We start from the raw sequence: 22,202 nt of genomic DNA on the forward strand, positions 1-22,202 counted from the left end.
GGATAAGTGTGTGTGTGTGTGTGTGTGTGTGTGTGTGTGCCAGGGGACTGACGCAGCTCTTTCATGTGGCCACTATGCTAATGAGCAGTGGAGATGCTGAGACCTGAAAAGCGGTGGCTCAGCCCCGCCGAGCCGATAATACACTCACACCTCAACATTCGCACCTCAGCTGGCATAACGCGTTACAGCTGCCAGCGCAACAATGGCACGTGCGAACACACACACTAAACAAGCTTAGTCTGAACACACGTGCCAACGGGCGAGCGCGTGCATGCATACTTGTGTATTCATAAAGAATCACGCCCTGACCTAACATAAACAGACACCACAAATGCATATTATGCACACACACACACACACAGACCTAGAGGAGACTAATCCGCTCTCTACTGGAATGCTCTCCTTGCAGCAGATTAACAAACAGAGCCGAGGATTCTCATTTCTGAGCTAAACACACACTCGTAAATTGGAACTGTGCATCTTTTTTTTATTTCATGGAAAACAGCCACCCAACCAGTTATATATTTCATCAGCCAAACTAATAATATCTGTCAGTTAAAAAGAAACAACTGGAAAGCAACCAAATCCAGCCAGGCCATGTAGAGCAATTTGGAGACAGACAATACAAGACTGGAACAGACTGACCCTCATTCATATAATTCATCGAGCAGCACCTCTTGCTGTAAATCATCATCTTGTGCCAAGCCATTATGTTAAGGTCAATGATATGCATCACAGGAAGGAAAATGTTCTCAGCGTTTGCCGATTATTTAAGAGAGAGGCAACAAGCGCGATAACGTGAATAAATCACTGTCTGACCGCCCCCAGGCTGTGAGGGAATTTTCTGTTCTAGCATGCCACATATGGGGGTTGTGTCTCGAGATTGCTGTTGGGATAGTGTTAAATCTTTGGATGTTAGGGACACTGACTTCTTCTATTTGAGATACAGAGCAGCTGTATGTTTTGTGGTGAGGAAAGCAGGCGCCATTTTCATCATTACTGGGGTAACGGAGGTCAGAGGATTGGGCTGCCTCACTCAGATAGGTGAGTCATGTCGAAAACTCTACAGAGTCAGATAACAATGTCAGACGACTAAGGGCAGACATATTTCCTAGTTTGTAGACTAATGACCAGTTAGCAAACCCCTTATATTGTAGACACATAGATTATGACCATTTATGGACATAAAGTAGTTGTGGCACAGAGCCAGAGAGGACAGCAATATGGACATAAAGTAGTTGTGGCACAGAGCCAGAGAGGACAGCAACGACAAGTACATTGATCCACGGATCCTCCATTCCCCTGGATAAAGCTACAATCGACCTTTTGGCATAAGACAGCGTCCACTGGCCGAGGCATGAGATTCTCCACAACAGAGGCCATCCCCGTCAATCCACCTTTAAGATGAGAGATAGCTAGAAAAGCCCAGAGTCTCTTCATTCTGATCACATACATGTGGGTCAAACAGCGTGTGTGGTTTCACCTGTCACTGGTGAATCACTAAACGAGGACGTCGTTCTTGAACCCTAATAGACAGTCTGGCAGAACAGCTGTGTGTGTGTGTGTGTAGATGGTCAATAGTTATTAACCTGTAGGTAGGTGTTAACATTGGCCTGATAACCCTTAGATGTCTTGCTCCTCTGCTAATCCTTTATCTCTCCACTGTGCTGGACCTCCTGCACCTCTTTGTATATTATCCCTTCTTTTTTTTTTCTCACTTGTAATATTCCCATTTTTTTTTATCTGTTCTCTAAATATGCTGGTTACATTTCCAATTGCCAAAATTGAAGATACGTCTACAATAAAACACATGAAACAACACAGGAAACCATCATGCTATATTTGCTGTTATGGCCAAACCCTGGGTGGGACCAAATTTGAGCAACAGGCTTGGCTATGGAGGGTAACTAATGTGACTTGTTAACAGCTTGTTGTACTCTGCAGGAGTCCCAGAATAACCCTGAATTAACTCAGTTTGGAGCCATGGGCTGAAATGTTTTCGAAACCGTGCGCTGAGATGTATAATTCATGTTCTTTATATATATAGATACTGAGGGAATAAGGCTGTAGACACGGATAACAAGACAGCCAAGTCACTTAATATTCAATATACTGTAGCCTCCTCCTTTCTGAGTGTATCTCAACCACTTCTATTTTTTCTGTCTCACTTTTCTCTCTTATACTCATCATTTCTATTTAACAAATAACTGACCGGTGGGTGCTTGAAATGTTTCAGTTGTTTTGTCATTGTGATTGACATTACTACAAGGCCTATTATACCAGTTTTTTTGCAGATTTTTCCTCTAATCAGGAATTTCTCACTTAATATTGCGTACATTGTAACATCTGAAGACAAACTGGGCTCTTTTCGTTGATATGCATATTCAAATATCTCAATCACACCCACACACAAACACACACGTCATACTGTACATATATCATCATACACCTGGCTAGAAAACTAATCACATTTAAGACTTAAAGTGACCATTACAAAGGAAACAAAAGTACAAAATCTAATCTTTAAAGCCTCTGAGAAGCTGAGAAGGTTGTCCGTACCAAACAGGAATCAGTTTGTTTATGTGTATTTGACCTTTTTGGAGTAATTTGAAGGTAAGACTCTCTTTGCACAAAGTCATGTTGTGCAAGTCAAAGTCTATCAGCTGGACAGATCTATTGAAAAGGGCTCGAATTCATCATCACAACAGCACAGTGCTAGCACAAAGACTACGACTGTTGAACCAGCAAGGGAAAAAGAAAAATACTTTTTTACATCCAGTGAGAAGAGGAGAGACGGCTTTCAGTTCACGATACATGTCCACTGATAGAGTACAGGAATTTATTTTATCTTTTAATTAGATTATAAAAGGACATTTTAAAGGATGACTTCTTGATAAAACCTTAATTAACAGGTCATTAAACACTAATGAGAACATAGTTATTGCATATTATATTGATTTTTTGCCCCCAAAAACTTACACGATGGACCTTAAAAGTCTAGTGGGGCCTCCACAAACCATAACAACTTTTCTCACTTTAAGTGAACCGTGAGTCACAGTCTAGACAGACATATTTTGTTTGGCTAAAAACAAGTTTAATGAACCATGCTTTCTCTTGGAGCTAATTCATTTGTGTATCTTTCTCGTTGGCTGTAACCAAATGTAGCTCACTGAGAAAGAGTCAGTAAATTGTCAGTGTGACTTTTCTCAGTGAGATGACCATACCGGATTTTAGAGGAAGAGACATAAAACTAACTGGCAAACTAGAAAAAATGAGTCCGCTAGATAACTTAAGCTGCATCGAGCTGATGAAATGATGAATTCAAGCTAAAAACTAAATGCAAAGAGACAGTGATGTACAGAAGCCCTCCAGGACCCTTTGACATCACAGTTGGGTGTGGTTAAAGGCATAATAAAACACATTTTTGACCAACTCAACTAAAAACTCCTTCTTACCTGGAATATGGCTATCCAGGCGTAGCCGATATTGTCAAAGTTAACAGCTCCTTTGTGAGGGTTGAGGTCCCCGGGGCTACACACATTATAGTACTTGTTCCAGTTAATGCAACCATTAACGCTGGCCCCACCCACGACAGGTGCTGATCCGATCAGAGCTGTACTTTGGTGGGCGTCCAACGAGCAGTCTTCCCTGCCATCGTTGTAGGCCGGCACATCGCGGCAGCGCCGCATCCCGTTCTCGCGGGCAGCCGAGCAGATAAATGGGCTGTCCTCCCCTTCCTCGGACATGTAGTAAGGACTTATGGACAAGTTGTACATTCTGAATGGGAAAAAGAATGACAAACACAAATGCATGTCAAACATCTTTGGAGGTGGACAGTATTAATTTCCTGTTGCCCTCATTGTAGCCTAAAGTGCATCTTATTATTTATCAGTAGCATCTCGTAGTCCCTGGAAACAAATGTCTTAACAACTAACATTTTTTTATTTGAATGTTTTTGTTTTCCTCTCTAGTCAGCTCATTCTCAGTTTTACTTTTTAGAAGGACTTCACAGTAAGGCTCTATCTCATTTTGGCCACAGCATCCTCGTCCTATCTAGCCCACCTGTGCTTGAGCATTCACATGTAGGCTTTGCCAAATCAAGAATCATCCCAAAGTCCCAACAGGGGTGGATGTGGACTACCAAACCCTCCAACAATGAGCCTGTGGTGTTTGAACTAAAAATAATAAAACTTGCTACTTAATGCCACATTTCTCCCTTTCAAGGTGGGTTTAGACAAATATTGTACTTACAGTGTGCACACTTCAATTAAAAAGAGAAAATATCACCTGCTTAATAGCATATTGAAGCAGCAAATAATAACTCAAAAGCTCTATCGGTATCCATGGTGACAGCTGTTTCCTACTCATGGTAAATCGGTGAGTGCATCCCACAGCTTACGTGCTTATTTCTACCTTCCCCTTTTGAAGGTGGAGAGCCCTCCACGACAGTGAGTGTTGCCTTTATTCAGAGTGACATTCACTCTTGAACTACTAGTGGGAAGGGACCAGTTTGGGAAAGGATCATATTGTTTGTCTAGTGCCAAGTGGTTAAAACTCTCTTTATGTTTCAGCCATTACTGTCCTGTGACCAGTAAGATCATACTTACAAACAACAAACTTGAGAAATGCAGAAAGTTGAGAGTGTGCATATGTTGTGCTGCATAGTATAGTTGAGATTCATGAGAGAGAAAACACAGCAGCCTTGGTTATGAAATATTAAGGCTCTGTTCTCTTTCTGTCTTTCTTTCTTTCACACAAGAAAGATTCAGTAACATTAACTCTGGTACAATTTGTACCATTACATCAAAAACAGCATCGGTTCAAGGATGTCTATGGGACATTTTCTGGTTCTGAGGTTGTGGACATTAAAGCAGATTTTCTTTCTCTTTCATATAATTTCAATGCCTGCGGCTGAATTGGTGATTCTGATCTTTTCTCTGTATGTGCATGCGGATGTGTGCCTTTGTGTGTTTCTTTAGGACATAGCGGTTGTCTGTCTGTTGCTCTTCTCTCATGAGATTAATTTGATCTTATTTATCACAAGTTCAGTCCGGGTGAACGCGTTTATTTAATATTTTCATTATGTGCGCAGTGTAGAAAGAAATGCAGCTTTGTTTGTCTGAATCAGTCGGTCTCATTTATCCTGCATCCTCTCGTTTTCTCCATTTTGGGTCAGTATTGGCAAATCCCAGTTAAGATTTTAATCTATCTGGAAATGTTATCATTTCTTTCCGAAGATTTTGAAATGTCTAACACAGTAAACTTCTCAAAATATCATGTCCGCAAATTGAAATGATTTTCTCTTGGGACATATATGGGTTTTTTCTGGAATGTAATATTTCTTTGGATTCACATTCACATTGCACAAGGCCACGTCTGACAAATCTTTGTAATATGATCAGGTTTGACTTTATCTTCATCTTAAGACACGAGAATCACATCATCTGCAAAAAGGAGGAGTTTTATTTATCCAGGTAGGAGTTTTAAAACTGGTGCATTGGACTGATCTAATTTAAAAAACACGTGAAATAACAGAGGGCCTCATTTCACTCCACATTTCTCTTTATCTTTCTCTCCTTGCTTCTCCTTGTATGTGTGTGAGGCTCAGGTTTACATCCTAAGGGCGCTACACAGTTCGTGTACTCCAACAAGTAACAATTTTCTGTATTCTTGCTGCAGGCAGGCAGCAGCAGCAGCTGACTGTTACATCCTATGACATCTCAACACAAACTCCAGAGCAAAAGAGAGAAGAGGGAGGACAGAAAAAGAGAGGGAGAAAGGCAGAGAGAAGGAAAGATCATGTTTAGTTAAGTGAGCCAATTTCCTGCAGCCATTTGTGCTACTTCCAGCCCAGGGGACAAGGAGGAAATGCAAGGTCTTTTCACAAGACAAAACTTGCTTACGTTCTGATGTCCTCTCCCAGGAAGCAGCGGTTGCGAAGTAGCCCCGCCCACAGCTGGACTCCCACGATGCCAAAGATGAAAAAGACAAAGAAGCAGAGGAGAAGGACATTTCCAAGCATGGGCAGGGTGTCCAACAGCAGCGTCACCAAGATCCGCATACCTACACAGTGGAACACAAAAAGGTACAAATGTCATCAGAATTGATCACTGCACCGGATGACATGTGTATACATGCATGATTGACAGCTGAGTTTTCCATGCGGTGCAGCAGCTAGCCTTTTTACCAACACTCTAGTTACCATGACAACCTCTATTGATCCTCTGAGCTCTGAACCCACAACTTCATCCCTAGCAGCCAATATAATTATAAGTGATGACAATACTGAAAGTGACAGTTTGACGTAATTTCATCCTCTGGGAATTGAACTCTCAGCTTCCCTGTAGCTAGTATTATCTAACCACATGCATTCAGCATCCATCTCCAGTTGTCAGACGTGTTTAGCGTCAGCAAAGTCAGGAAATCTAGTCCCTGAGGCCCTGACTATGTGTTCTGTCCCCTTTCACTTATATCACAGCCTTGTCACAATGACCACACTTACAGTATGGCATAGTTTTTTCTGCTACTTTTCGACAGTGGAAAATGGAAATCTCCTTGAGTTTCCAAATTCTCCAGACTGTTTGTGCTGCGCCACTGCAGGCGAAAGTTCTGCCTGAATGCATTAGCATTTGGTGACGGGTGGAAAACAAAAACATTCCCTGGTTTGTTTGCGAGTTTTACAGTAATCAGGACGGGGCTAAACTGCACTAAGCTCAGCAGTTAATTATATATTCTAACTGGATTTTGTGCCAGAAGCTAAATATTATCAAAAGTCCCTTTTCACTGAGTCTGAATGAAATGAAACTCACACTATTATCCAGAAGATAATCATTAATTATTCATGCAAAATATTATTTTTCTTTTTTTAGGTCAAAACTATTAATCCTTTTGATACACACACACACAAGATTACTACTTGTTACTACTAATTCTCCTGTTTGAGCATGGTTTAATGCTTTCATTAAATGACATTTTTAAAGGTTATCACACATAATATTACAGTATATTTGGAATAACAAAGAGCTGTGGAGAAAAAAAATTAGGTAAACACTGGAAACAAAATTGCTTTTTAACTTAATCTCAACGCCCCCTTCCTCTTTAGAAATATAGAAAGGGTCCTGACAGCAGGTTTTTGATGTTGTTACCAACCCAGTCTTCTCTGTATTCTCAACATAAATCTCCTAAAACTGATTTTTGGTTTGGTTTTCTCATCCTTTGACAGTATTAAGAAAAAGTTCACTATTAAAAGTCCATCTATCGCTCATCAATCCAATGCAGTCGACCATCTATCCTTTCTTAATGATTCAGCAACAATTCAGCTGCAGAACCAGTAGTAGAGTTACAGGACATGTGGTTTCACGTGACAGGTGAGGGTCAATCCATTAGAACAGAGCTCTAACAAGATGTAGTCATGGATTTGAAAGTGGAACAGAGACCAGTAAATCACAATATTAATATTAATATAGTTCCAGTCTGTGAGACGGATATGGAGGAGTTACAATAATGTTCATAAATCGATAAAATACTCATTTTAAATCATCGTGTGACCACCAATCTGTCTCATATGATCTTTTACTTTTAACTATTGCCTTTTTATATCTGTCAGTTGGCTGTTTCTCACCAAATAGAGGTTATACACGGGGACGAAACCTTACACACACTCTTACGATGCATGTTTCTCATCAAAATCTTAGTATGTCAGTATGCACGCCTGAAATAGACAGCAATACTCTGGAGAAACTAGAGCACTTCATCCAGCACATGGAAATATGTGCATGCACACACTGAGTAAACAGCACACAGATGCCTTACTATGGAGGCATCTGTGTGCGGTGAAACCTGCTTAGCAAAAACAAACATTTGACAGCACTGACATGCTCTATATTTAGATCTAGAACATTTTCTACATACACCATTCCGGGTGAGCAATATACTGATTTTTAATTGCTTAGAACAATACAGAGGTGGGCAGAAAATACAACGAGATTTAAAATTGGATTGGCGCTGCGCTCGCTCCCAGAGTTATAATCCACCCTGTTAAGGTAGGTATAATTAAAATGATGCAATCCAACGGTGCACAAGAGACAGACTCCGTGAGAGCATCAGAAACAGAGAAGGGCAATCTATCCAGATAGTCATGCCACAGGGATAAATTAAGTTTTATGGAGCCTAGATTTTTAACAAAAGAAACAAATATTTACTTTCATGTTGCCAGGCAATACATGTTATTTTAGCCATTTAAGAAGTGATAAAGAGAAAATTAAACAAGCAGAAGATTTTCCTAATATGTTAATGTGAAATGTAGACAGGCAACTGAACAAATAGCTTTTTTTAAAACCTCAATGACCGGGAAACATGAGTCAAGTTCATGTGCAATGAAATAAATTTAAAATAATAATAACAAGTAGAGGGTTATTATGAAAGGTCAGAAATATTACAACTAAAGAGCTGAAAGAACAACATTAGAAGAGAGCTTAAGTACCTGGGCTGCCACTTTCTTTTTCCAAGTAATCTGTATTTTTTTTTTCCTGTGCTTAAAAGTAAACAATTATCATGGTAAAGTCCAGCATTTTCACCGACATGATGTCTCCCACATAAACAACACTGTACAGAGATGTAGCAGACTTGTCTGATGTGTGCAGAGATGTGTGTGTGTGTGTTGTTAGTTTGCACCAGCTTGATGTCATTTGCACACGATTTAATGAAGGCAAACACGGTGGACAGCCATGCGTAATGGCACCGTGTTCTGGCGCAGAACTTCGAAAAATCTCACGCTGCAGATGTATCAACATCTCTGTCCTGCTGCCTTCAGATGTTCACACTGTGGAAAGCAGCTGCGCACAGCAAGAATGGCTGATATTCATTAGAAACATATCTAATTGGAGAAGTGCTTCATTAAAATGATTTATTTACATTTTAAGCATTGTTTCGCCTTTTCCTGTGCATTTGCTCTGCGCCGGTCGTTGTACCAGCCACAAAAAAAAAAAAAAACATCGGCCAGAGAGCGCTGTTTACTGTATCTAGGCTACAGCACAAAAACACATTTGACATCTGTCTAACAATGGATACTTCCCATCCACTTAGGAAGAAAGAAAACCCGAGAGACAGAGTGACAGCAGAACATCAGAGACAAACAAAGACGATAAGTAGAAAAAGTCCAACCTGGCTGCAAGCCTGGCTGGCTTGAAACCCACAAATGCTATCTCTGATCACAAATCAAATAAAAAGAAAGAAAAGAAAAGATGAAGTCAAAAAGAGATTTAAGAAATAAAAACAAAGAGGAAAAATAAAACAAGTCAGTTGGCGTTTAACATCCTGAGGGTGTCTCGGGTTGTGTGTACCTGTGACTATGAGTTTGTGGGCTTTGGGGTATGTTTGTGCCTCTCTCTGTCACTGACCTTGAGTTTCCAGCCCCAGGTAATACCTCTCACTGACACCCTCATTGCAATCCTCTCTCTTTATCTTCTCCCATTCTACCTCCCTGTGTCAGACGCTTCAAGGAGCAACTGAAAACCTGTTTTTGTAAAGATGCTTCCTCAGGGCTACTGTTAGCTTCACGATAAGATTAATATTACATTTGGAGTCCTTACAGAGGTAGAACAACACAACAAATGTGTGTGTGTGTGTGTGTCACCGTGTGTGGTACGGTCCGTGATGATAGCTTGAGAGAAACAGACAACCTGCCATGCTTTATAATTGTGTTTGGGTTATGTGCGGTGCCTAAAGCACTCACGCACACACACACACACACACACACTTGTACAAACATATAACGTCATCGTTTACATCAGAAGATCTCAGGTCAACCTGTGACTTATTTTAGGAAAGTAGGGTCATCATTCAAATACACACACACACCTACACACAACAGTCTTTTAACTTGCTGCAGCCTTGACAACATACATGTACCGTTAATACTCTAAAATCTGAAAGAAAATGGTAAAAAAAAAGAAAGAAGAAATGGTAAAAACCCGGTCTATAAACCTCTATAAGGGAGGTGTATTGATCAAAATGGCTACTGACACTGGCAGCCTGAACCTGAAAAACAGCTTGGCCGCCCGCCTAATGTATGCTGGTTAATAATCTTGTACGTTGTTATGACACCATTGTCTAGCGATCCTCTTTAGCTGTAGATTCATGGCCGCTTCTGTCACAGGGCTTTTAAGGAAATGAAAAATTATGTGCAAGTTCTCACTCAGCACTGGTGCCGTACTGTACACCCTCTTTGGAAGTGAGATTAAAGCAAACAGCAAGTCCCGGAGCATCCGTCAACTTACTGTTAAGTAGCGACAGTATGGGCGGGCATATATAACGTTTTTTATTTATTTTTTTCCCATGTAGTTTTGCATTGGTACTGCAAAAACACCACTGTGACTAACATTTTGCAGCACAGTAGCATTGAAATCTTCAAGTTCAGAGGACCACCATGGTGGGGTCAACTAATAAGACTTGAAAAGGTTCAAACATGGACTTACTTGGCACTCTGTTGATGGCCCGCAGTGGCCTGAGTACTCGGACGGTACGGATGGCTGACAGACTGGCATTGTGACCATCCAGAGAATACTCCATCACCCTGAAGACATAGTCAGAGAAAGGCAGAAGGAGAGACTTTTACTTCACGTTCTGTATTTAAAAATCTATCCACACAAAGTAACAACAAGAATACTAAGAGCACCAGAAATACAATAATGCTAATAATGGCAGCTACCCACATAATTACTGTACATGTGACACGTAATTACATAGAGTCACAAGCGCTTTTTTTTTTCTCCCTCTGTATAGTCTGTGCTGCGGCACCCAAACATAAATGTGACAAGTGGGCAGAGACGGACAGTTATGGTCTGTGACTGTGCTGGCTTCGTGAGGAAAGTGTGTGTGGTCATACCAACTCAGCCTTTGGAGCGTGGGAGTATCTAAAGGAATGTCTACTGCTGATTGGGTGCCGGCCTCGCCTCAACCTACAGCATATAGTGACCTGAGCCTTTAGTGCGGCTCAGACTGATACTGAATATCTCTTTTCAACATCTTTTCTTCTATCGTGTCTGTTTATTTTCACCAGGTTCAGTTTTTTAAAAGAACTGCAGGCTTTTGTTTGTTCTTGCATATCAACCTGAAGGTAAAAGCTTTCTATAAAAGGTGCCATTTAAGACAAATACGATAAATAGTTTGTCTGGAACATTATAATGTGGCCTAATACACATGCATCGCTGCACCCTTATTGCCTTAGATAGGTTCAAACAGACGCAGAGAAAAGCGCAGCACAGGAAAAGGACATGTCTATTTCGGTAATGACAGGACATTATGAGGACACACAGATACGTAAACACACCCACAGGCACAAACACATGCACCTGTACCATGTAAACCATATTCACGCCTAAGGCAAAAAAACTGCTGTGTGTGTGTGCCTGCTTGTTTGTGTGACATGGCATTTATACTTGTCCGACTGTTTACATCGAGTCCAGTGAAGGGTTATTTTTATTCTGAGCAGACTGACAGAGAAAATTGAGCAATTTGCGGGCATGAACAAAAAGGATTGTGGGATACTAACCCTGCCATGACGATGACAAAGTCGAGTTGGTTCCACTTGTCGCCAAGGTAACAATTGGGGCCAAAGATTCCCAGGGCCACCATCTTGATGACCATTTCCACAGCGAAGAAAGCAAAGATACAGTCGTCCAGTACCTGAAGGAGCATGTGGAAAAACAGCAAACATGGAGACAGAATTAATATTTCACACAATAAGACAGAGACAGACAGGGAATGGTCCTCATCAATATGGTGACACATTTGAAGAAAAGCTGCAGAAGTGCCAGTGGAGGAAAAAAAAGTCTTGTCTCCATTACTTAGTTTCATCCCAGTAGGGAATAGCTCTGGCTTGGCATGGTTATGGCTGTGTCTCAATTAATTAGACTATCTACCACAGCAAAAAGAACGTCTGTATTTGGATATAATGAGAAGAGTCAACGTCGCTCCACAGCGAGAGCAGCTGAGACAAGAGAAAGAACGGAAGACTTTACAATCACTTCACGGCAACTTAAAGCAGAATGCGAGAGCAATCCTTGATGTAAAATGAACATTTTATTCACAGTTAAGAAGCATTAGTCTGTTATGTTTCTTAGATTTGGCCTCATGAGCGACGTTCGCTTAAACACTGATTCAGGTGGTAAAAATGAAAACTGTGACAGGCGCTTATATGAGAACATCGAGGTAAGCAACACCTTTTCCCATGCCATTTATTTCACATGGAAACATTTCACAGTTATCCAGCCCCATTTAAAGCTGTCGTCATGTAATGTTAGTCGTGTTTTCATGGAGAGGAAGCTCCCAGGCTCCGGTTACAAGGTGGAGGGTGTTACACTGACCTGTAGGATGCGGCACCAGTCTGAATGGCAGTCAACATCTTCACAAGGCTGGAACATCCCCAGAGTGACACAGTTGAGCAGGATCACCAACATGGATATGTGCTCGAACCACGTGCAGGAAGAGGTTAAGGTCAAAACACACAAGATGTCGTTTTTTTTAAATAATTAACAACACGGGGTGTTGAATTACACACTTTACATCGTAGGAAGAAAAGAGGAAGCAGGTACAAGCAAGCTCATGCGAGATCAGGTGCAAACCACAGACAGGAGCAACATGGCCTGGTGACCTGTTGCAGAGTGAGACGAGCTGAAACGGAAAAGAGAGCCTTGTCTAAAACGTGAATTCAACACGAGGCTCAAATTGTTCGTATGAGTCTCTAGGGCAGGAGGTGGGCAGCCTGACAGGGAGACTCCAGCTCAACCTGACAGAGGTCACTGGGCTAAATGACTGAAATGTTAGACTTGATTCTGGAGACCATTATTTATTACGGCACAGTCCCTCAGCAATCAGAGGAGACAGCCCAGGGGTTGAATCAGAGCTCCAGTCCAGAAAAGACACCGATATAATATGATACATAATGGACTATATAAGCATACATAAAGAGCATGAAAATGGGAATCCAGCATGAGAGAATGCGAGTAAACAAACACCCCGCCAACACACTGGAACCGGATGCCAATAAGAAGTTTTGTGCGAGCCTAATGCACATAATGGGTCTAATAATGACCCAGTGGGCCTGGCTGTTTGGCTGTTAATCTGCTTACAGGCCTTTTCGCAATTTCTCAAAGAAATGTTTGAATGGCTCCATGTCTCCTCCATATCCTGTTGCACCATTTGCTAATATATTAATGACAGGAAGTGACTAACTCACTAAGAAAACATATTTATGGAATCTGATTTCAACATCTAAAGTATGACAGTTATTCTTTGCAAAACTTTGGTGTGTCTCAAGATTTGTTTTGCGAATAAAGTCCTTACTTTCTTGTCACGAGGAGGAACGTCACCTCTGACCTGACTGAAATAGTACCTGTGAATAATCGTTTGTTGATTGTGTTATCTTTATCCTTTTTTGGACCAATGGCCTCATCTATTTACTGACAAAGCAGCGAGGCAGGTACAGTCAACAGTGGATGTTGTTGTTTTTTCCTTCAGTTCTTTTGTTTCAGTGTCTTTCATATTCACATCAGAAAAGCTAGACAGAAAGACAGACGGAACGTTTTTATCTATCTGGGTTTGTTTAGGAATTCCATTGATGTAGCCTAAGTGCAGCAACATGGGTGGCAACTAAAATTACACCATCATTTGTGTCAACTAAATTAAAGACGACAGATCTAAAAAGCCCCAAAAATCATAACTTCTGTCTCTTTTTTTTCCTTGAAACAGATAAAAATCAGGTGGAGATTGTGCAGCGATGTACAACAAAGAGATATTCATCTTGAGCGCCGACAACAGATGATATGGATCAGTGTTTTTACACTTTTACTGTTCAAATTCATAAATCAGTCATATTCACACTGACAACATGCTGCCGCATGGCGTGATACCGTAAATCAAACCAGCCTATATAATATACTGTATATGGACAGTATGTCACTCTATGGCCGGAGATGTCCCATCATAATGAGAAAAAATAATATACGTCATGAAATCAAAGTTTGACAAAGACAGTGCTGATTTTCTACTTTAGTTTGAGTGCAGTGCAGTGGTCTGGTGTGTGGCCAATTTGCAGCATTGAAGTATACCCAGGAGGAAGAACTGCTAATTAGAAAAGGTTAAACAAATAGCGACCACTGTCTTCTACATCTCACACATACTCACTAAGGATGGCATGCATATTTTAGGCAGATTACATGAAGAGTACGTCACACACACACACACACAATGACAATCAAGACTCACTGGTGTGATCAGAGGCCAAGACAGAAGCTTGTATGAGCGACCTTTTTTTTTTTCCCTCCTGTGGCTGTTACGGTACAGTATGGATTAATTACGGTCTCCTACAGCCTTTAATTTATCCTATACTGTACTAACAACTGCAGGTTTTTTCCCCCAGTCTCACGGGCTGAATACTTTGCGGAGACATCACATTGCTCAGCACCCCGGTGCACAGTGCACGGCACACAATGTTAATATTGAACTTCTTAGACTAAACATGTCTATATCAAGAAACCCACGAGAAAACCGCAAAACTTGCTTCTGGGGGGAAATTTAACTCCCTTGAGATCAGTTATGGATGTAAGAGAAAAAGGTCTATACAATGCAACTACACACTGAAAATGCAATTTAACATGTAGCTCCTGTAGCAGTGAATGGAAATCGACCCAAAGAGCAATTAGGAAATGAAGGCTGAATACATTATAAAAATAAAAAGATGTTAAAGGGAAGGAGGTACTGCACACACAGTAATGAGGGGTCCTGTGCAATTCTAAGGGGGACACAGCAAAAAGACTGTGTTATATACACTATAGTACTCTCCTACATCTTGGGCTCAGCAGTAGATTATGTTCTATTTGTGTTTCTTTGTAACATATAGTTATTTATAATCATTCAATCTGAAAATTGAATTGGTTAAATATCTCAATCAGTTCGCAGCAGCAACCCACAATTTCCTGAATCTGCATTTTAGATTTTTGAACAAACATGTCATAAAAATAGTCTTCGCTCGCGCCAACACATCATCTGTATGCCGGCCCATTTTCACATCTGACAGAGGATTTCCTGAGTCCTGGCTTCCACGACTCAGGATGCTTAATTAACCAAACCTGACAAGTCTGCAATGTGCTCTGCCAAAATGCCACGTCTTCATTCCCCCAGCTGACAAAGGCTTCCCTCGGTTCGCTTTGAGGGATGTTAAAGATATGGAGATATGAGATATCTGGATCAATTAAAGGCTCGCTTTTATTGTGCTATTTTAGTTGCAGATCACGTCTGCCCTGATGTCCATCTGAGCATTAAACAATCTCGCGTGCTCACACTGCTCATTTGCTTATCTCCCGTTTCTCATAAGTCGTGATACCGAGGGTAACTTGACTGTCAGCGTGCCAGGCTCCCATTGCTGTGGTATGCAGCAGCTGGATATTCAAGTTAACAGTAGCAGTACTACTGTGGGAGGCAGGAAGAATGCAAACCCCGCCGCTTATCCTCCGGAGACACATTTAAAAAGAATGAAAGGGAGAAATAAACTAGGGGCATCGAAGAAGTTTTAACATTTAAAAAAAAGAAAGGACAGACATAAAAAGGGAGAATTATGGCAAACAGCGTGAGATATGAGTGGTATGGGAAGTCCAGTTCAGAGGTCATGTTCACACAGGGAGCAGCATCAGCTTTGAGGCATTATGGATGTTGTTTGTGTTGTATGTACCCGGTCTACAAGTGTGTTAGATGAGCATTTAGCCATTATACCAGTGTAAAACATCAGCAGCCTCAGGGGAGTAGCACTAAAACATTACAACGTGTTGTTCTGAGCATTAATACAGCGAAAGAGGAAAAAACACGTTTTCAATCACATGGTAAAAATGCCTCGGGCCGGTCTGTCACTATACATGCTTCAAAGAGACGGATAGACACACACATGCACAGACGCACACACACACACACACTAGGTCAAACAACCTAAGGTCGATCCTTCCTTCAGAGATGAAAGATTCAGTAATCTGCAGCAGAATTAAAATGCGATTTGAATATTCAGAGGATCTCTCTCGTCACTCTGTGCCTCCCTCTGCTCTGCTCTCTCTAATTCCTCTTTAATCTCCACAGTCAACACCTCCTGAGCCCCCTTCTGTCTTCAGCTCTCCCCCACACACACACACACACACACACAGACACGCAGATGCATAAACACACACAAGCATTGATGTGTAAGTCATCAAAGTCAAGCCGCGCTGTCATTGCTAAGAGAGCGCAGCGTTCACACTGATTTGCAGTTAACAGCAAACAACAAAGATCTGGGTGTGTTTTTCAAATTTTGTTTGACTTCTGCCTCTTTCTCTCACACACACACACACACACACACACACACACACACACACAGTTTCAGAAGTATAGTTATGTCTTCCCTATGTTGCTATGCACTAGATCAAATATAGCGTACATTGCTTTCCCCCTGTGGCAGAGACAAACCAAAGCGTGCCACACAATGCCTCTGGTCTCACTTGCTAAGGTCGATTCATGCCTCAGCAGTCTGAGGAAAAAAATGGGTCTGTGTCGTGTCACACAGGAAGTGGGGGATTGTTGGTATTCATAAGTCTAGCTCTGGGCGATAGCTCAACATTACCATAAATCACCTGTTCGTAATAGTAATGGGGACCCATATGCACTAAAAATCAAAGATTGACCCAGTTTGGGTCAAGATAAAACTGATGTAATACTTTGCTACTTTTACCAGCATGAATATGTTTATTTTATATTATTTTTGGGTTGTTTTCACACACATATTACACTAAAAACTGCACAGATTACACACATAATTACAAACCACTATACACAAACATGCAGGTCTAAAGCAGCCTTGTGTAACTTTTCTACTCCAAAATAACAGGGGTACAGGATTAAGTTAATCCAGTTGATTCAGTTTTAGGTCATCTTTAAATCAGGGATTGCATTTTTTTTTTTAATACTGCATATTTACAGCTGCCAATTTCTGAGATCTGGAGAAAAAGAGCAAGAGGAGAAGCTCAAATTATGTATTTACAGACAAAGTTTCAGAGTGAGACTGTCAACATAACCAAAGAAACTTGCTATAATAATGCCATCCTCACACACTGCACCTACTGACTGCCTGAACAACAGGATAGGGAGACTATACCCTATCCTATAGCTGCCGATAACCCGGAATGAGGATACTGGGTATAATCAAGTGTGGTGGACATAACAAGAGACGGATCTGTTGAAAGGTTCATAAATGTAGGGTATTTTCAGGCAGATTGGTAGTTTCTTAGTATTGATGATTGCTGATCAGTGTTTAAACCAAAGTAAAAATAGACAAATAAATCTGTGTATTGTCTTCTTGGAAACTAAGACATTCATGACAAGCGCAGAGTAACTTGTTGATGTATTCATCTACATGAAGGCTTTAATTGTGAGGCCGATGCAGGAAGAGTTTAGTGGATGAAATGTCCTACACAGCGAGTGATGGACAATTCAAGCATTCTTCAGCCAGACCATTATTGAATTAGTTAATGGTTCTATCAATATCTTAGCTCCTATAACCGGTCAGTGGACGCAATGGGAGCAATTTGGTGTCTTGCTCAAGGGCAGGAGTAAATTGCTTTGTACTGGAAGAGATGTCAGGATGCAAAGGTAGACAAACACATGCAAGCAAAGAAAGTTTCGAAGAGGCTGGGAAGCTTGCAAAAAAAGAGAAAACAGGCAGAGCATCAATTTCAGACTGTTACTATATAATGAGTATGGTGCGAGTCGGTGTTTATCTTCAGCATCTGCTGTGCAAATATGTAACAATAAGAACCCACCGAGGTAAACAAGACGCGGATATCACAATGCACAATATTAAGCATTTGTAAGAGCCTGTTAAATCTGCACCACACTCTGTCATAGCAAAGTCTCACACCTACAGCAACTGTGATAACACTTACACACATTCATTAACTGAACACACACACACAAATGCACAGCACTTGTGTACACACATGTATCCTCGGAGCAAAGCACGGTTTGTGTTTTTCCTTTTTGTTTCAACTGGACATGAAAAGCACAGTAGCACTGTGCAGGTACACACACAAACACACAAACACACACACACACACACATATTTAGACACAAGCGGCCGCTGATGCAAGACAGCAATTCCCCAGCACAACCTCTTAGGCATACATGGATGCACACAAGCATGAATATGCTGGAGAGATTTCACAGACCACTCCACAATGCATACACAATGTCAAGCCCACTCCAGTTGAGCTGTCAGGTCGGTGCCAGTGGATGCAGAGAGAGCAGACAGGGAGGGTAAACAGTCAAGGATCACAGAAGTACTGCAGACAAAGACATGTCCAGGTGTCTCCCATCACTGTAGTCCACCCACAGTTGTGAGAAAATGATAAAACCTTAGTTAGGTTTCAATAAATTGAGCATGTTTTGTCTTGTTAGAGGTTTCTACCTCCTCCCTTCTTTCCTCCATCTTCCCAGTGTTCACTATATGTGTTAAACATGAGCTACACAGAATTTATCTCGGTCTGCTGCACGGCTTAGCGCTCTTTGTTCTGAGATAAACTACAAATTTAGCCTGAGCCAGTCTGATTATCAGCTCTCAAACTTGTTTGTGCTTCAGCACAACAAAGTTTTCTGTCTGACTGCGTGTCCACACACCAATTAAAGAGAGAGCGAGAGCACAGGCATCGTTCCTTCATTTGATTCTTTTGTGTTACAGTAAGTGAGGCAGCCTGCGCAACCACGGGGAATCTAGCTGTAAAAAAAAAAAAAAATGTTCTGTGCAGATGTCACCGGTCACAGTCAGTGCTCACGATTTACAGAGCCTTGCAGCTCTTTGCCTGCAGCTTATCGGCCGTCACTCTCTTGTGTCAGGTGAAATTTTCGCAGCCAAGTGGATGGAATTCAAACCTGTCTGTTTTGCTTCGTTCGCCTCGTTCCCCTGAATTTAGAGCTAAAGGAGAGGTAATTAGTGTGAGAGGTTCAGATCGGTGACCAGTCGCACAGCACTTAACTCTGCCATGGAGACAGATGGCTTGGACGGGGGGGTGGACAAATCTATGCATCCGTGCACACAAAAGTAGAGAGGTAGAGAACGAAACACTGCAACACTAATGTGCATTCCTAAAGTGGATTGGAGTTTAATGGAGTTACACCGAGGAAGCAGGAAATGGAGAGAGAAGACAAAGAGAGTCTACTGTATGTGGAAAAATATTACATATCTGGATGTAACTAGATGTTCCAGTGAGCTTATTATTCAAGATGAGTGTGACAGAGTCTTGTAAATTAGATTTGTACATGACACGAGCATTTGTTCTGTCCGACAAAGTTTTAGTTCCAAAATTTAAGATATCTGACCAATTCCTTCCTTGTTTGGTCGCCATGCACACATTCTTCCACGCATGCCGCAACTGTGCCAGACTTCCAACAGCTTTGTCCCTCTATCTGTTTATGTCCATACAGGCATCAAACAAAAACGACTTTTAATTACTTTAACCTGTATTTATATATTTCTTATTTGAAAATGTAAAAAAAAATTGCAGTTATTTTAACTCGGTCTTGCTCAAAACTAGGTTAACTCCCCCTTCTCCCCTCCTTCTATCCTCCTCCCCCCTTCAATCCCTCATCCCTCAGCTCCTTGACTCTCACCTTCACCCCTTCTCTCTCTCTCTCTCTCTCTCTCTTAGCTTTTCACCTCCCCCTGAACCAACCCTGCAGCCCATCCCTCTTTCATTTAAGGAGAGCAAAATCAATCCTATCAGATGTAATAACCTAATCAGACTTTTTACTCAGGTCAGTCAGGACAGCATTGTGTCTGTGCGTGTGCATCATGTGTGTACATTTGCGTTGCCTTTTATGACCAGCATACCAACTTGCAGTGTCCTCTGCCATATCCAAGGCCCATATCTTTGTATATTATTACTCTGTACCAAGTGGTTTTATTAGACCTGCCTAACAGTGTAATATACCTTGCCAAAGGCCAGAATACTGTTTGAACGGTTGGATGAACAAAGAACAGGACTTGGGTTCATGCTAGTTAAACACGAGGCTGGAAAAATTATGGTTTCTTCGAATTGGCTTTGGCGTCATCCACAATCTTCCTGACAGAAACCAAGTGTAATCTGTCTAAACCATAAAAGAAACATACTGTAAATCATGCCTTAGTTGCTGGGAGCAGCATATCGTGCGGGACATTTTTCTTTGCAGATAAGCTCAGTATTAGCATTCTGTGCTGGCAGTGAACAGTGTGCGAGAAGGTTGTGACAAAATGATACGAACCTCATGGATAAATGACTTATTACACTATCAACTGATATCATCGCTGTTTTGAGATTCGGGGGAATATTTTAGCCTGTTATTCAAATCTATTTTATTATTTATAGCTGATAAAAATCATGTTTTTTGTCTCTTTCTTTACAACATACTACACCATCCGCCCTTAAACCCTCGGTTTTTACCCTTGGGTAAAAAAAAAAACAAAGTGCAGCCCATCCCACAACCTCCACACTCAACGTCCATGAAGCCAAACTCGAGGCTTCAAAATACTTTTCCACACACCAATGGATGATGACACAGTGGGTTTAGACCTGAGTGGAACATATTAAAGTATGCAAATTCATTAGAGTAACAATGTATGTCAGAAGAACCTTCAAAATATTGGTAATTTGGCTCCAATGTGTTCCTGATTTGCGAATAATTCAACTTTCTTTCTGCGTTTGTGGTCTCACTTGTCACTTGTAGACACTATTTAAACACCTTTCGCTGATTTCTTGGAGAGCAAATCTCCAGGGAACTAATTTCTGCTCCAACCAAACAGCAGCGATGAAGAGTGCCGCTGGGTTCAGAGCTTCTCTGCCTGCTGGCATCGCCTTACAGACCATCAGAGGCTGTTTGTCCTCCTTTCTTCATCACTCCATTCTCCGTTAATGAGCTCTGTTCCCGCTCTGTTGTCCTCTCTTCTCTTTTTCACCCTCCATAGCTCATCTAGAAACTTTGTGAATCTCTGCTCTGACCAAAACCTCCTCATCTCACCCCCGTTAGTCTATTCCTCCCTATTCTCTCATTGCTTGCCTAACTGCTCCGCGCTCTCCATCAATTCCTCCTCCTCTTTGCCTGCTAGTGATCCGTCTCACTCTGTCGATGTGGCAGTGGAGTGCTTCCAATCCAGATTCCAAGATTTGTTAGATTGGGATGATTGTTCATTTATTTCACCATCTGTCACAGAAAAACAAACGCACACGCTCTCGATAACATTACCTCAGACATAAAGAACTCACTACTTCAAAGACTTTGCCAACAGAATGACTAGATGCAGATCGCATGTCTCGTGTATCTACTGCGTGAGAATGTGTGTGTGTGTGTGTGTGAACTCAGTTCATCACAGTGAAGTCCCTGAAGACGTCACGATTCAGAAACAGAAACTCATAAATCAGCCTGTCCCTGAACTCTCTCCTCTCTCCCTCTTCTCCTCTTTCTCTCTTTCATCCCTCCATCCCTGCTCCTCCTCCTCCTCCCACACCCCTGAGAGGAGGCTGAGGCAGCAGTGACGCAGTTACACCAGGATTCCCTCTGTCTCTCTGCTGCACGCTCTCATCTCCTACTTACTTCCCACTGCCTTTTTTAATCTTCTACGCTGATGGCACTTTTTCATCCACAGCGAAACGTTTTCCGAGCGACTTTACATCGACCATCAGCACAGATTATGTAAAATATGAATCCATTTTGTACATTTGAAAACGGTGAGAGAAATCTGAGTGTCCGACGAGAAAAATCTGACATTTTTCCATCCGGCACGACAAAACAGAAACACTTCTGACAAGTGTTTGTTCCGTGCAGCGCTGCAATGTGCAAAATATGTACAATAAAACATTCCTGACATACAACACACCTGAACAAAAGGCATCCCAAGGTGAGATTCTCTTTCCCATGGCATCTGTCTCATCACGTGCGTGCACAGTGTGCGCACAGGTGTGTGTGTGTGTGTCACGGTGTGTCAAAGAGGAAAAAGGGAGGAGAAAAAGATACAGAGAGCCCTAAATAGAGCAGCTGCATCTTTTGGGGCCTGGCCTTAAACCCTCAACTCTCTCACACACACACACACACAGACACACACACACACCGTAGGCTACCGAACATGCTTGAAATGGTTCACCCGTTCAGCTCGACCTTGAAGT

General features: G+C 41.6%; 1 protein-coding gene across 5 annotated transcripts in view; it reads right to left on the minus strand.

Moving 5' to 3' along the window:
• The window catches only part of cacna1ha (calcium channel, voltage-dependent, T type, alpha 1H subunit a), a 147,177-nt gene that overhangs the window by 36,977 nt on the left and 87,998 nt on the right, over positions 1–22,202 (minus strand). For all 5 annotated transcript variants that reach the window (XM_027285433.1, XM_019262858.2, XM_019262856.2 and 2 more), the window contains 5 exons: positions 12,366–12,477; positions 11,552–11,685; positions 10,476–10,573; positions 5,904–6,063; positions 3,456–3,777 (listed from right to left, as the gene is read on the minus strand). In XM_027285433.1, coding sequence (XP_027141234.1) covers positions 3,456–3,777; positions 5,904–6,063; positions 10,476–10,573; positions 11,552–11,685; positions 12,366–12,477 — 826 coding nt within the window. The remainder of the gene's footprint in view (positions 1–3,455; positions 3,778–5,903; positions 6,064–10,475; positions 10,574–11,551; positions 11,686–12,365; positions 12,478–22,202) is intronic.

The sequence above is a fragment of the Larimichthys crocea genome, chromosome XII (genome assembly GCF_000972845.2).
Source record: "Larimichthys crocea isolate SSNF chromosome XII, L_crocea_2.0, whole genome shotgun sequence".
NCBI lineage: Eukaryota > Metazoa > Chordata > Actinopteri > Sciaenidae > Larimichthys > Larimichthys crocea.